This window comes from Bemisia tabaci, chromosome 2, assembly GCF_918797505.1.
Source record: "Bemisia tabaci chromosome 2, PGI_BMITA_v3".
Taxonomy (NCBI): domain Eukaryota; kingdom Metazoa; phylum Arthropoda; class Insecta; order Hemiptera; family Aleyrodidae; genus Bemisia; species Bemisia tabaci.
This window is the reverse complement of record NC_092794.1, coordinates 16,745,519-16,758,356: the sequence shown is the minus strand read 5'-3', so window position 1 is coordinate 16,758,356 and position 12,838 is coordinate 16,745,519. Positions and strand designations below refer to the sequence as shown.

At 40.1% G+C, this 12,838-nt stretch overlaps 2 protein-coding genes across 2 annotated transcripts in view; one reads left to right on the top strand and one right to left on the bottom strand.

Moving 5' to 3' along the window:
* Positions 1 to 12,838, top strand: part of LOC109033663 (galactokinase) — a 122,202-nt gene that overhangs the window by 4,264 nt on the left and 105,100 nt on the right. The gene's annotated exons all lie outside the window — the stretch shown is intronic.
* The window catches only part of LOC109033711 (beta-1,4-galactosyltransferase galt-1), a 36,752-nt gene that overhangs the window by 22,553 nt on the left and 1,361 nt on the right, over positions 1 to 12,838 (bottom strand). The window contains 1 exon segment of the mRNA XM_019046439.2: positions 395 to 606. Within this exon segment, the coding sequence (XP_018901984.2) occupies positions 395 to 604 (210 nt within the window). The 5' untranslated portion in view covers positions 605 to 606.

The window sequence follows — 12,838 nt, the reverse complement described above, 5'->3', positions numbered from 1 at the left end:
GTAGGCAATCAAGGCAGCATCTGAGAATCACCAGACATATTTTTGACATCCTAGGAGCTAAAACAGCATACCATTTTTTCAGTATGATTACCTGCAATGTATCTAAAAATAAATCAGTGAGAACGAAAACACGCCAACTAGGTAACTCGAAAATGCTCAATTTCCACTGAAGACAGTTAATTTACACAAAGGTCATTGCAGTTAGCGCATCTGTTCCAGCTTGCACCCATAAAAAGTCCATAAGCACCTGCCTTTCAGCAGCAAAAATATTTTTCTTAAATTCACTTCTTCACCTACTGTGCAGTTTTGTGTGGGTCTTGATTATTTTGATTTTTCCTAGTTGGTGTGTTTTCGTTCTCACTGATTCAAATAAAGGTGGGATTTAAGGATTTACCTGGACAAAACTGGGCGAATCTTGGGAAGTGGCCGGGCGGTAGTTCTGGTGGAACTGGGAGCGAGGCCCCGTGCGATTCTTCTCCTCGATGAAGAAGACCTCCGAGAGAACGATCACCGAGAAAACAACGAAAAATGTCACCGCCAACAAGAAGCTCAGGTTCGCCCGATCACGGTTCCTCTGCAGCGCCGTCCGCACCGCTCGCCCCATTCCTTCAACAATAACAAACACAATCACCACCTTAATTTAATAATAAAATAACTTGAGTCCCCCTAAAAAAAATGGTTAGAAACGCTTTTCAAAGAGGACGGAATGATTGATTTAAAGCAATTTTAATGAGAATGCGAACAATTTCTTTTATACAAAGTATAAAAATTTTTGAGTGACAGAAAGTTTGAATTCCAATTTTGTTTCATTCGAAGAAATTGAATTTGTTATTGATTACGTGTAGGTACTTTACATTTTCTTTGATTAATATTTTTTTTTAAACAAAACAAAATCCTAATTTGAATAAAATTATACTCAAAAAATGTTCATTAGAACTTAAAGGCGTTTGTAATCGCTTTCAAAACCGTTTAAATATGAAGTGGATCGAATAAAATGTTTAAAATGTGATTGAAAGTTTTCAACGGCCTGAGTAGCGATACACATCCACGTCTACGCGCTTGGATTGTAATCTAGTTCAGAAGGTGGTCGATTAAATAAATCGACCTAAAACGCTTTCCACGTGTTTTTCAAAGAGAAAAACGATTGCTCAAAAATGCCGATAAAATTAACTTACAAAAAAACGCGACGACAAGACAAGATCTTAAGCACGCTAACCTCAACAGCATCGAAAATGCCGGCAGCAATTTACTGAATCAACAACTGAATTTTATTTTTTTCTTACTCCCCCAGAATATATTTAGGAATCCCCGTTATCTGCAATTACAGTGTTGACTACCAGGCTACCATCTGTATGTAGCATCGTAAAAATACTGTGTTTTTTTTTTTTTTTTTTTTTTTTATCAAACGCGACTTCTGACACAGCCGAGATTACAAATTTATGAGAGGTCTTAAAATTGCGCGGGAGTCTAATCTGCAAGCGAGCTTTTAAGTAAGCGAATTGCAAAGATAACGCTTGGAGGTAAAAGAGATAACCAATTTGCAACGAGAATTTCATTGTACGTAATGCCAGTTCAAGGTTAAAATATGCCAGCTGATTAGTTTCGATGTCCGTATAGTTTGTATCTAACTCCGGATCACAGGTAACCTTTCCTTGTAAAGGTATGGAGGTGCGACGGATGATTTATAGTGCGCGAGCAACTGGACAAATTTAGCCAAAACCAACCTAACTGCGTTCCGTACTATCTTATTTTCAATCATGTTTTATTCTTTCACCAGGAAACTGTAAGCAACTTGATATAGGCGCAAATAATTGCTCCTAAAACCACGCTCCGTCGTTGGTGCAGCGCCGCGAGTGAAGTGATGAGTGCCTGGAGAGTTAAAACGCCTTCATCTCCGCGTGTATGCAACACGGACATCCGTAGAGCTCGAATAGTTGTATCAAGGCGCCGTCACCATCGCATCGCTGCGCCCGCGCCCAGGCATAGCGACAGTGACCTCACTTCTGCGGGTCGATTGTTGAATCGTTGTCTGATGACTCTTATAGACGTATTATATAACGTCTATAAGAGTCTATACAGGGTGATCCAAAAGTCCCTTCCACCCCCTCTAACTTTTTACCTAATTGAGGTAAAGATTTGAAACTTGGGGGATATTCCTAGGTCAAAGGGAGCTACTTTTTGGCCCCCCTAAAATTATCAGGGGGGCCCCCCTTGGGGGGGGGCAACGGCCCCCAACTTTTAATTTTCAAATGGGAAGACCCCCTTTGTGATAGCTCGTTCGAAAGAGCATAAAAAAAGAAAACTTTTCGCGCAAACCCGAAGTCAATATCTCAAACCGTTTCAAAATGGCGGCCGGTTAAAGTTCAAAATGGCCGAAAATTCACACCGGTTATTTGTCGATGGATTTGCGCGAAAATCGGTATGGAGGGGTATTTTGACACGAGAAAAACGAATTTGACGTTAGATTTTCAAAAAAACCGAAATTTCCAAAATGGCCGCCGGTTAAAGTTCAAAATGACAAAAAATTGATTGTTTTAGAAATCTAAGTTCAAATTTGTTTATCTTATGCCAAAATACTCTCAAATTCCAAGTTTAAGGCAAATCCATCAGCAAAAAACCGAGGTGACAATTTTCGGCCATTTTAAACTTTAACCGGCGGCCATTTTGGAAATTTCGGTTTTTTTTGAAAATCTAACGTCAAATTCGTTTTTCTCGTGTCAAAATACCCCTACATACCGATTTTCGCGCAAATCCATCGACAAATAACCGGTGTGAATTTTCGGCCATTTTGAACTTTAACCGGCCGCCATTTTGAAACGGTTTGAGATATTGACTTCGGGTTTGCGCGAAAAGTTTTCTTTTTTTATGCTCTTTCGAACGAGCTATCACAAAGGGGGTCTTCCCATTTGAAAATTAAAAGTTGGGGGCCGTTGCCCCCCCCCCCAAGGGGGGCCCCCCTGATAATTTTAGGGGGGCCAAAAAGTAGCTCCCTTTGACCTAGGAATATCCCCCAAGTTTCAAATCTTTACCTCAATTAGGTAAAAAGTTAGAGGGGGTGGAAGGGACTTTTGGATCACCCTATATACTACCTGTTTTACTTTCTTTTCTTCGCGGAAGAACACTCAACGTAAATTCTTGCAAACTTCGATGATTTTTCTTCTCTAATAGAAGAATGTTCGGTAAAAATTTCAGGTCATGATGTTGGTTTAGTCTCCTTTTAAAACATTCAATAGGAATAAGAGAGATTGAAGATTTTTGAACACCGCATCGGAGATACACACATTTGCTGTCTCACCGTAAATATGTTTTTTTGGTTGTCCTGTGCAGATAGGTTTTCAGCAGAAAAATTTCAGGTCATGATGTTGCTTTAGTCTCCTTTTAAAAAATTTAAACGAAGAGAGAGTGAAGATTTTTGAACACCGCATCAGAAATACACACATTTGCTATTTCACCGTAAATATGTTTTTGTGGTTGTCCTGTGCAGATAGGTGCTTTCATGAAGGAGCCAGAAACAGTGGCTCCTTATTGCAAAATGGACGTATTTCTGTCAAACGGAACTATGTGCATTATGACGTGAGCCCTGTTATGCATCTACTCTAATGGGTCTCAGGGCCCATGTCTTAATGCACATAGTTCCGTTTGATAGAAATACGTCCAAATGTAGTCCATATGTTATCGACCGAATATTCTCCGCGTGGAGTGGCGACCCCAAGTCCAATATTGAGCTCTGCCTCGACGCTGTATGCTAGCGAAATTTCTGAAACCATCCGAGCGTCTCCGCACGAAAACATCCCCGCGAGAAACCTTCTCTCCATGAAAATTGACAACGCCGTCTTGCTAATAACTCGAGTCCCGGAGGTCGAGACAATAGCAGATTGCAGTCACTGCAGCAAACACGACCGCCTGCCAAAGTTGACAAACGGGGGAAGGGGGGGGGGCGAAGGATATGGGGGTGAGGTAGGAGCTGCAAGGGTTGACGGCAGTTTTGGTTGCGCCGATGAAAGGATGAATGCTGAGCTCTGGGCCAACCATTATTCGCCTTCCTCTTGACACCGATTTCAGACGACTGAACCTTTGCAAACCCCCCCCCCCCTCACCTCAGCAATCACCCGAAAACGCCGGAGATGATAACTAGTATTTTCTACAATTGCACAATTACACTGCCGGGAATTCGCAGTGTTGGAATTTTGTGATGCGGAATTCATGGTGCACTGATTCATTTCGGGGTTGGTGTGTGGGGGGGGGGGGGGGGGGGTGCGATGAAAGTAGGCTCGATGCAACGTAGACAGAGTGCAAAACAAAAACGCACTAAATCGCGCGTTAACCCTCCATGGCATGAATTAATTTTGGATCTCAGATTCTGGGGGACACATTTTGTAGCTTGCATGAAGAACATAGGGTACCAATGTTTTTTCTTCAACATTTTGAATTTTTGGAAATCAATTATTCAAAAAGGGAAAAAGCTAATGAAAATTTGCAAAATCATGTCTCAGAGGAAAGATTCAATTTTCAAAATCCCAAAAATACGTTGTCACAAATTCTATAGACGGATAAGTCTGAACCAAGGAAGAAGTCTGATCTTTAATTGCTCCTTCAGACTTGATGTCCAGGACGACATTTAACGCGTTTCCACGTTCAAAATATTTTAACTTTTTAACGTGAGATGAGGAGGTAAATTCAAAACTACCCTCAACTCATCCTTTCCAAAAACAATTTTGTGCGCTTCTGTTAAATCGGTCCTCGTATACCTCGAGCAATTCATAAAAGCGTATAAAAGGACACTCAACACAGTGCTCCCATTCCATGACCGTCGAAAGTTTCGGGATCCGGAACTTTTTTGCTCCAATTTCTCCCACTCTATGACTGTCAAAATTTCCAAGATTCTTTTTAGATTTTATCAAAAGTTCCGGAAAATGCAAAAGATCCGGAAAATTTCGGGAATTTCATAAGTTTCGGGAGAAATTCAGAAAAAAAAATCTCAAATGTCCCGAAATTTGGTACCAGTTCCGGAAAATGAGAGCAATGATTCAACATGACAATTCGATTTTGGAATTTTTGTTCATGAATTTTCTCAATGCCGGTATTTCTTATAAGATGTCAGCATGTGAGTGGATTACCGTGTTAAAATTAGGACGTGACCCAAACTGACGGAGAAAAGGAGCAAAATACACGCAAGCCGGCATCAATTTCGTCACTCTGACGTGAGGGCGTATCTTAAGTACCAAGTGAGCCCCGTTTTACACATAAATCTATGCTTTCTGGGGCTCATGCAAATATCGAGATACGGTCTTTCACCAGAGGAGCGACGATTTGCATCGAAGCCGGTGGTAAAACGCTCAAACAACCGTGGCATAGAAAGTTTTATCACACACGGTGCAGAGTGACTTGGCCCGCCAAAAAAAGGGCTCGAGCAGTGTTGTCAAGTGGAGGGGGAAAACGTATGAAATGTATGCAGCTTTATTCGCGTCCTTCCTAGAAATTTCTTTCGCGATTTACAGGTAGAGCTTGCACGGCAGCCACAACACAAGGACTCGTTTGCAAGTCTTGTTGAGACGTATAAGATTATGGCGAACAAAAAACAATGTAAAAAGCTTGAGTGTACCGAGCATGCGGTGAGGGAAAGGCGGTTCAGGGACACTAATAGCATTTCGATGGTGAAACTGCAGAAATGTCGGTTTGCGGTGTTGCAGACTTCCTATTATACTTTATTTTCTACATTGGGAACTACTGAACGTCATTTTTTGAAAATTTCAGGGATTTTTCTTCTCTTCATACAGAATTTTCTGTGAAAACTCAAGCCATGATGTTGATTTGGTCTCCTTTTAAAAAATAAAATAGTAGCGGAGATTTCGAAACACCGCAATCGAAATACGAATTTTCGCAGTTGTAATGTCGATTTGCAACGTAAATTGTGAACTTGCGCTTGGTATTTTGTTCTATGATATCATAATGTGAATTAGTCGATTCTCCTGTATGATATCAGCATGATAATGTTCTTTATATAATACTGGTATTGTATTAGTTTTCCGCACCAGCGTGTTTTTATACGAATGTCGTATATTGAACCAACATATCGATCACCAGAGTGCAAAACTACGTAAATCGATTGCGGTGTTTCAAAATTGTAGCTCCTATTTTACTTTTACAGAGGGAAACAAGCCAACGCCCTATGAAATGAAATGTATACACAATTTTCTTCTGGCAGAGAAGAAAAATCAAGAATATCTTCGAGACAATACGTTGACTAGTTTTGCAAAGAAAAGTTAAAGTATGGCAGGAAGTCTGCGACGCACACTGGATCGAGTCACTAAGAGAAATCAGGTAAAATTTGGAAACTTTAAACGCATATAATTCCGTTCATACAAAACTTTGAGGCTCTGAAAGTGCTTCCATTGGTTTCCTTGTGATATATCCTTCAAGAGACACCCCTTAAAATTTAAAATGTGACAAAATAAACATCAAAATTTGCAGTTTTAGTCAAAAATTTATGTCCGATCTCTCTGATTGACTCGAGCCACTGTACGACGTCGCAAACGAGGATGCACTGTTTCGCACTTTGGACATCGAGATTATTATGTATACTGATTCGGTATGATATGATACTGTTGATTAACCGCATGTGCGAAGTCAATCATTGGAAATTCACGTAAGTCTCCACGGATGCATTTCTTTAGTTTTAGTGGCTTTTTCATATATTTTGTATCATAAATTCGACTGTCTCTAATAACGTTGCCGGAATGAGAATCTCTAGCATCCCACAAACTTTTATAATTGGGTAGTTCTTTCTCACTCCTCTGCCTGTGCAAACTTGGTCGACGGAAACTAAGAAAAACTGCCCGGAAACGTGGCAATCTTGAAAAAGCGGGTTACAAACTGCGCAGATTGCGCGTTAAGGTGAGGAATTCGGACTTTTTTGATGTGCCCAGCGTGATTTTCAAGCAAAACTCTTGATAAGAGTATTATGTTGGCTGAATCTTTTCATGCAACAGACCCATTTACAACATGGTACCACTGTCACTGTCGATTTTTCTCGATCTTCAATATGGAGAAAAATCTCGAGATTAGTGTTGAATCCTAAGTAGTAGGCTTAGTTTTAGTAGTAGATCCTAGACGTTGAATCGATTGCGCGTAGCTCCGAGGCTTCCCTCGCGATTCACCGGGCTCGTGGAGCTTTCCTGACCAGAAAATCCCACTTAGTTGGTCATTCAGCGGCGTGCTGCCGGCGCGAAACGCGCGCGCTGGCGCCTACAAACCTAACAGGGATACTTCACGCAGTGCGCGCTGGCGGCGCTGGCGCCTACAAACCTAACAGGGATACTTCTCGCAATGCGCGCTGGCAGCGCTGGCGCCTACAAACCTAACAGGGATACTTCACGCATTGCGCAATGCGTGAAGTATCCCTGTTAGGTTTGTAGGCGCCTATGCGCGTGTCACGCTGGTTGCCCGCCGCTATGCGGAGTGCCACGGCGCTTCAAGCAATTATTTCGCGACAGAAGTGTTGCACAGTATCATACGAAATTGAAGGTCCTTCAATGCATCAAGTATGACAGGAATCCTTTAAGAGTACGAGCTTTCCTCGCACAAGGAATCAATATACTACGGCACAAAAAGAGAACGGTAATCTAAAAAACTCACTAAGTCGTAGCATCCGTAATTAAATACGTTTAGCATTTCTTGAATTTCATTAAAAAAAAATTTACTCGAAAGTGTTTAGAAGGCTATTTTAAAGTCAGACATGGTTGATTATAACAGAGAAAACAAAGAAAAAACAACCCCTCTACCAACAAAATAGAGATTACTCACGTAATTTTGAAAGTAATCGATTCAATTTCTCTATACGTTTCGTAAAGTGAAGACAGTCCCGGGAAATCGGGGAAGATTTTCAAACAGACAGGCAATACTGTGCATAAGCCTTGCACATGGAAGTTCCAGGGGATCAAGGGTTCTGGCACAGGCGACTTACTTTCGTCAAGTTCTGCGAGAGGAGCTTTGATTTCTAATAAACCCAGTTCATTTTGCTCTAATCCCGGCGGGATGACTGCGAGCCATGAAAAGCGAGACGGTGGAGCCTGGATGGGAGGTGCGACGAGAGACTAAAGACAATTTTCACTCTATCGTCGTCCGACACCAGGTTGTGGCCCTCGAGCGTCGCAAAAACCACAGGAATTGAACAGTGGCGAACCGTGAATGATCGATTATCGATATTTTCCCATTTAAATCCGTAATAAATAATCGATTATTAAGGTTTTCGTACGATTTAAAGGACAGATCAATCGATGTATCGCGAAGTACGCCACTCCACTGGAATTGAAACGATATTCTGAGATGGCTGAATACGGAGGCGTAACATACGTATCAGGTGACTTGCAATTTACACTTTGCTTCTTTTAAATCAAGATGATTGAAAACATCAATTTTACGGGAGTTAATTCCGTGATTGACTGAAGTATTGTTAATATATTTAATACTTGGTGGAGAACGTGTGGATGGGTGTGTCAATATTTCATCTTGAAATAATCACTCGAAAAATTCATCTCTACTAAAGGCTGCGCCTCCTGACCGCTACGCAGCCCAACCCCCCGCGTTTTTTGTGAGTCCGGTTCACATCTTCAATGCGACTGACCGGTTTTTTATTTGTTTTTTCTTCCTGTGGTTTATTTGGCTTTTATGCCTTCAACATTTAACAGATCAGTTTGGTGAGAGGTTGGTCTCTTTAATTTCGCCGTCTAGTCGCATCCCTTACCAAATTTGCGTTGTCCTTGTTTGTCAACGCTTAAAAAAAATATTGTCCGTCTCCGATAAGGCAGTGTTAAAAATTTTATTTACGTTCTTTGTATACAAGAAAATGCCTCCCCATGTTATTGGTAATAAATAATTTAGGTTTAACGATGAGATATTTCATGACCGTTTTCCCATGAAGACTCTCCATAAAAAAAACCCCGCCAGCGGGCGCGCTCAAAAAAAAAGATACATCTCTTATCCAGGTATTCAAAACCATATTATTTACTTCATTAAATACAGTTTACTGGACTCATTTTCTACGTAAAAGAATTTTGAAAACCATCAAATAAAATGGTATATTAAAGTACCCACTAAATAAAGATTCTGAATTTCAGTAAAAGTTTGTCAAGTCAAACAACGCTTTTGACAAAAATCCGCCGCGGTCGATTTTTTTTTCGGTCCCCCAGATTCTTCCATTGAAGAAATGGTGCCAAAGAACTAAGCCTCATTTAATTTCGGGGTTTTTTGTGCCGAACAGGAAGCTGCTTATGTCGAAGAAATATTCGGGTCTTTTTTTGGAAAGACAAACCGTGTTTTGTAAAATGGTAACCTCCCCGGTTCCACAAAGGATCCAGTTAACTTTCTTATTCTTTGGTCGAAATAAAGTTGGAGTCACAAATTCAAGTACGCGCTTTTCCAACCCCCGGCAATACAACTAACCTCATTCGACTTTTGATGCGACAACACATCACATTCACAAATTGGAGTAAAGCGCGTAGAAAACTCCTCCCCCACACTGAGAGGAACTTTCCTTGACAGCCAATTACGGCGTAAGCTCATTGTCTCCATGTGACACGAGGACATCTCTTTTTTGTCTCGGTAGTGGTCGATAAAGCGGCAAAATTTTCTGACTTCAAACCCTTTGGTAAAGTACTTCGATGACTAAAAGCGAAACCACCTATCTCCATTGCGTTGTATAACAAACTTCCGCTCTTATTTTATTTTTTCGAGAAGATATATGCTGACTTAATGGCTTGTTTATTTATAGAATATTCTGCTCACATAAAATCAAAAATCATTGACGTTTTCAATTGAAAACACGTTGACTAGTTTTCCAAAGAAAAAATATCAGGAAGTCTGCGACGTCGCAAACCGAGATACATGGTTTCACTCTTTGGACATCGACTTGCTATAATACGCGTGGCAAAAGTTGTTGCACACGTTGAGACCCCCATTCCGCTGTGCTGAGGAAAAACACAGTATGAGCATTCAAGGGTTGACTTTCCCCTTATAAAATATTTATTTTTGAGGAAAGTTACGAATATTTTACCTTGAAATTTTCACACACTGTAGATTGATTTACGAGTAAAATTCTCAGATTTGGAAGAAAAACATTCGCCAGTTCTTCAGAAAATTCATGTTTTCTCACAGGAAATTTGGCAACGTCTTAAGGCTCATACAGCATTCTTCCTTAGAACGGCGGAGTGGGAGACCGCAATTAGACCAAAGGCACTGCTTGAAAGTTGTCAACACTGTTTATCCCCCATTTGAATGTATGTAATACAATCGATCCTTGGTGAGGCAGCTTGCCTCCCCTAAAATCGATATTTTTAATGGATTTAGGAATGGAATTGAAGATTGTTGTCAACCTGCAAAATCACTACTGATTTATGAACATCAAATATGAACCACCCGAACGTTTTGCAAAACGCGGAGCTTTAAAAGGCTTTGATGCCACGCCGCGGTGTTAAAATTATCTTCGTGTTAGTGCGTAGACGCTGCAGTTGAAGGTCATCGCCGAAAATCTGATTGCCTTGAAAATTGGCTGATCGAAAGAGTACCAAAAAACACAGAAAAAAAATCATAAATTCACAAGAGTACTAATAGACCAAGTTGAATCCAAGACAATGCTGATAAAAATAAGTTCACATCGATTGCCAAAGTGCGACTTTATAGCTTGAAATAAACATAGTGCGGCCGCCGCGCGCCGGATGGCGCGGAAGTTATATTAGCGCCTGCAAGACTGCAGGAAAACTTCACGCATTGCGCCAAACATAGTGCGGTCGCGCGGGTCGGTGCAAAACGCATATGAGCGCCTACAAAACTTTTTAGTTGCGAACTTACTCCACCTGCGTCCGGGCATTCTCTAGAAATTCGGTACTAATGCCTATCCTACATTATCTCAAAATTTTCGATAAAAAACATTCACAAAACTTCTGAAAAATTAGGTAGTATTTTCAAATGGTTAAGTTACTGCTAAAAAAAAAAGGTTAAGTCAAATTTTACCGAACTGAATTAAGTAGTAAAAATACCAAAATTAGTGCCAATAGATCTAATCTTATTCTCTGGATAACGCCAACGAACATTTTCCAGGTGACATGACAACACAAAGAACGTAAAGAGTAAGTTAAAGAGGTGGGCGTAAAGGTAATAAGCGTAGCACGAAAATTGATGCCACTTAGCGGCGGTCAGTGTTCGAATGAACGAAAGTACACACATGTCCGGGAACAACATCGATAAAATGTCGCCTCAAATAAAAAAGCGATGGGTCAAGGTTGGCATTTCACGAGTAGGTTTAAAGGGGTACCACGGAAAAAGGTCGATCCACGTCTTTCAGTAGGACATAACCCTCGGAAGTAGGTACTTCAGGCCAGTGAATGATATCAATGAGGAGTATAAAATGTCGTTGGGCAATAAAAGACAGAGTAGACAAAAAACTAAGGAAGGCAATGATTAACATGGTAAAAAAATGAAATGAGCGAAATAGGAACATGATCATATTATACCATCGTGTAATAGTTGTGTTTTAAATTCCAGAGCCTCCAAGAGTATTCATATGAATGACAAAAGTCGAAAAATGCGTATCTCCATAGCAAAGTTTAAAATTCTCCAATCATACTCTATCATATAAAGGCATATGAGGAGCACGTAAAGCATAACGCTTGAGCCTCAAAGTGCTTCGGGGGCTTCTACCGCAAAAAGGCTAGGGGACGGAACCTCCTAATTATATTTTAATTTTCAAAGACCACTGTTGAAGTTTTCCCTTAAAATTTTCTGAGAAGTATGCATTTTGAATGAGTGAAAAGACATTCATAGAAAATTTCAATTTTAAAAAGTCATTAAAATACGCACTTAATTCAAAAATTTATGAGAGTGCATGACATGGTTGATTAATAATTTAGCGCAAAGTTTTCCTAAGAAAACGTTTTTGCACAACGATTGTATCACAAATGATTCCTGACAATACTAATCACTCGATATGGTGACACTGTAGCGACACAACCCGGAATGCCGAGGATTGTTACAGTGACAGCATGTTTACCTGTAAGCTGCGATTTAGAATTTTTAGAGCGCCTGCAATTTCTTGTACATGCAACGCGGACATCCTTTATGCGCGAATAGTTGCTTGGAGACTTTGCTTTCAAAAAAGCTAAAGCATCTTTAATAATTTCAGTTTGGGATGATAATGTAATATGTTGTGTCAATGCACTTGTTTGCATTGTTCTAAAAAGAAAAATATTTTTGAAAAACAATACAAACTAAATAAAACAGAAGCCAGCTCACACAGCGGTTACCTATCTGATTTCATTCAGAGCTAATTTTATCGGTATTTTTCCCTATTTAGTGTCATTTTTTCTCAGTGTGATTTTTCGGTAATCCGCACAAATTGATCACAATCAAATACTCACTAATAACAATTTTCGCACGCGATAACAATGCGGCAAGTAATGCCATTTGCCAAAACAATGGTAAGTAAAACATGTGGAAATGGGGCAGGGGCAGGGACTTTTTACAGAGTTGTAGTATATTTGTTCCTGAGTAAAATATCGTGAAAAGCCCAAAAAAATCAGTAAAATCGTATGCAGAAACGTCATGCACCAAATACCAACACCGTGAGAAAATTCTGCGAAACATTTTAAGCTTGAGGGGACCTATATATATATCTTGGGAAAATTAAATACAAGTAAAATTTAGGAAAATGCTATCAAGATACTGTTTCCTTTTAGCGCTTCAATATGTTTTTTTTATTTCTTCTTTTTTTTAACGCCTCAGCAGCGACATTATTTTAGAAAAATTCAGTGCTCATCCAAAAAATAAAGAATAGGTAATTTTTTTT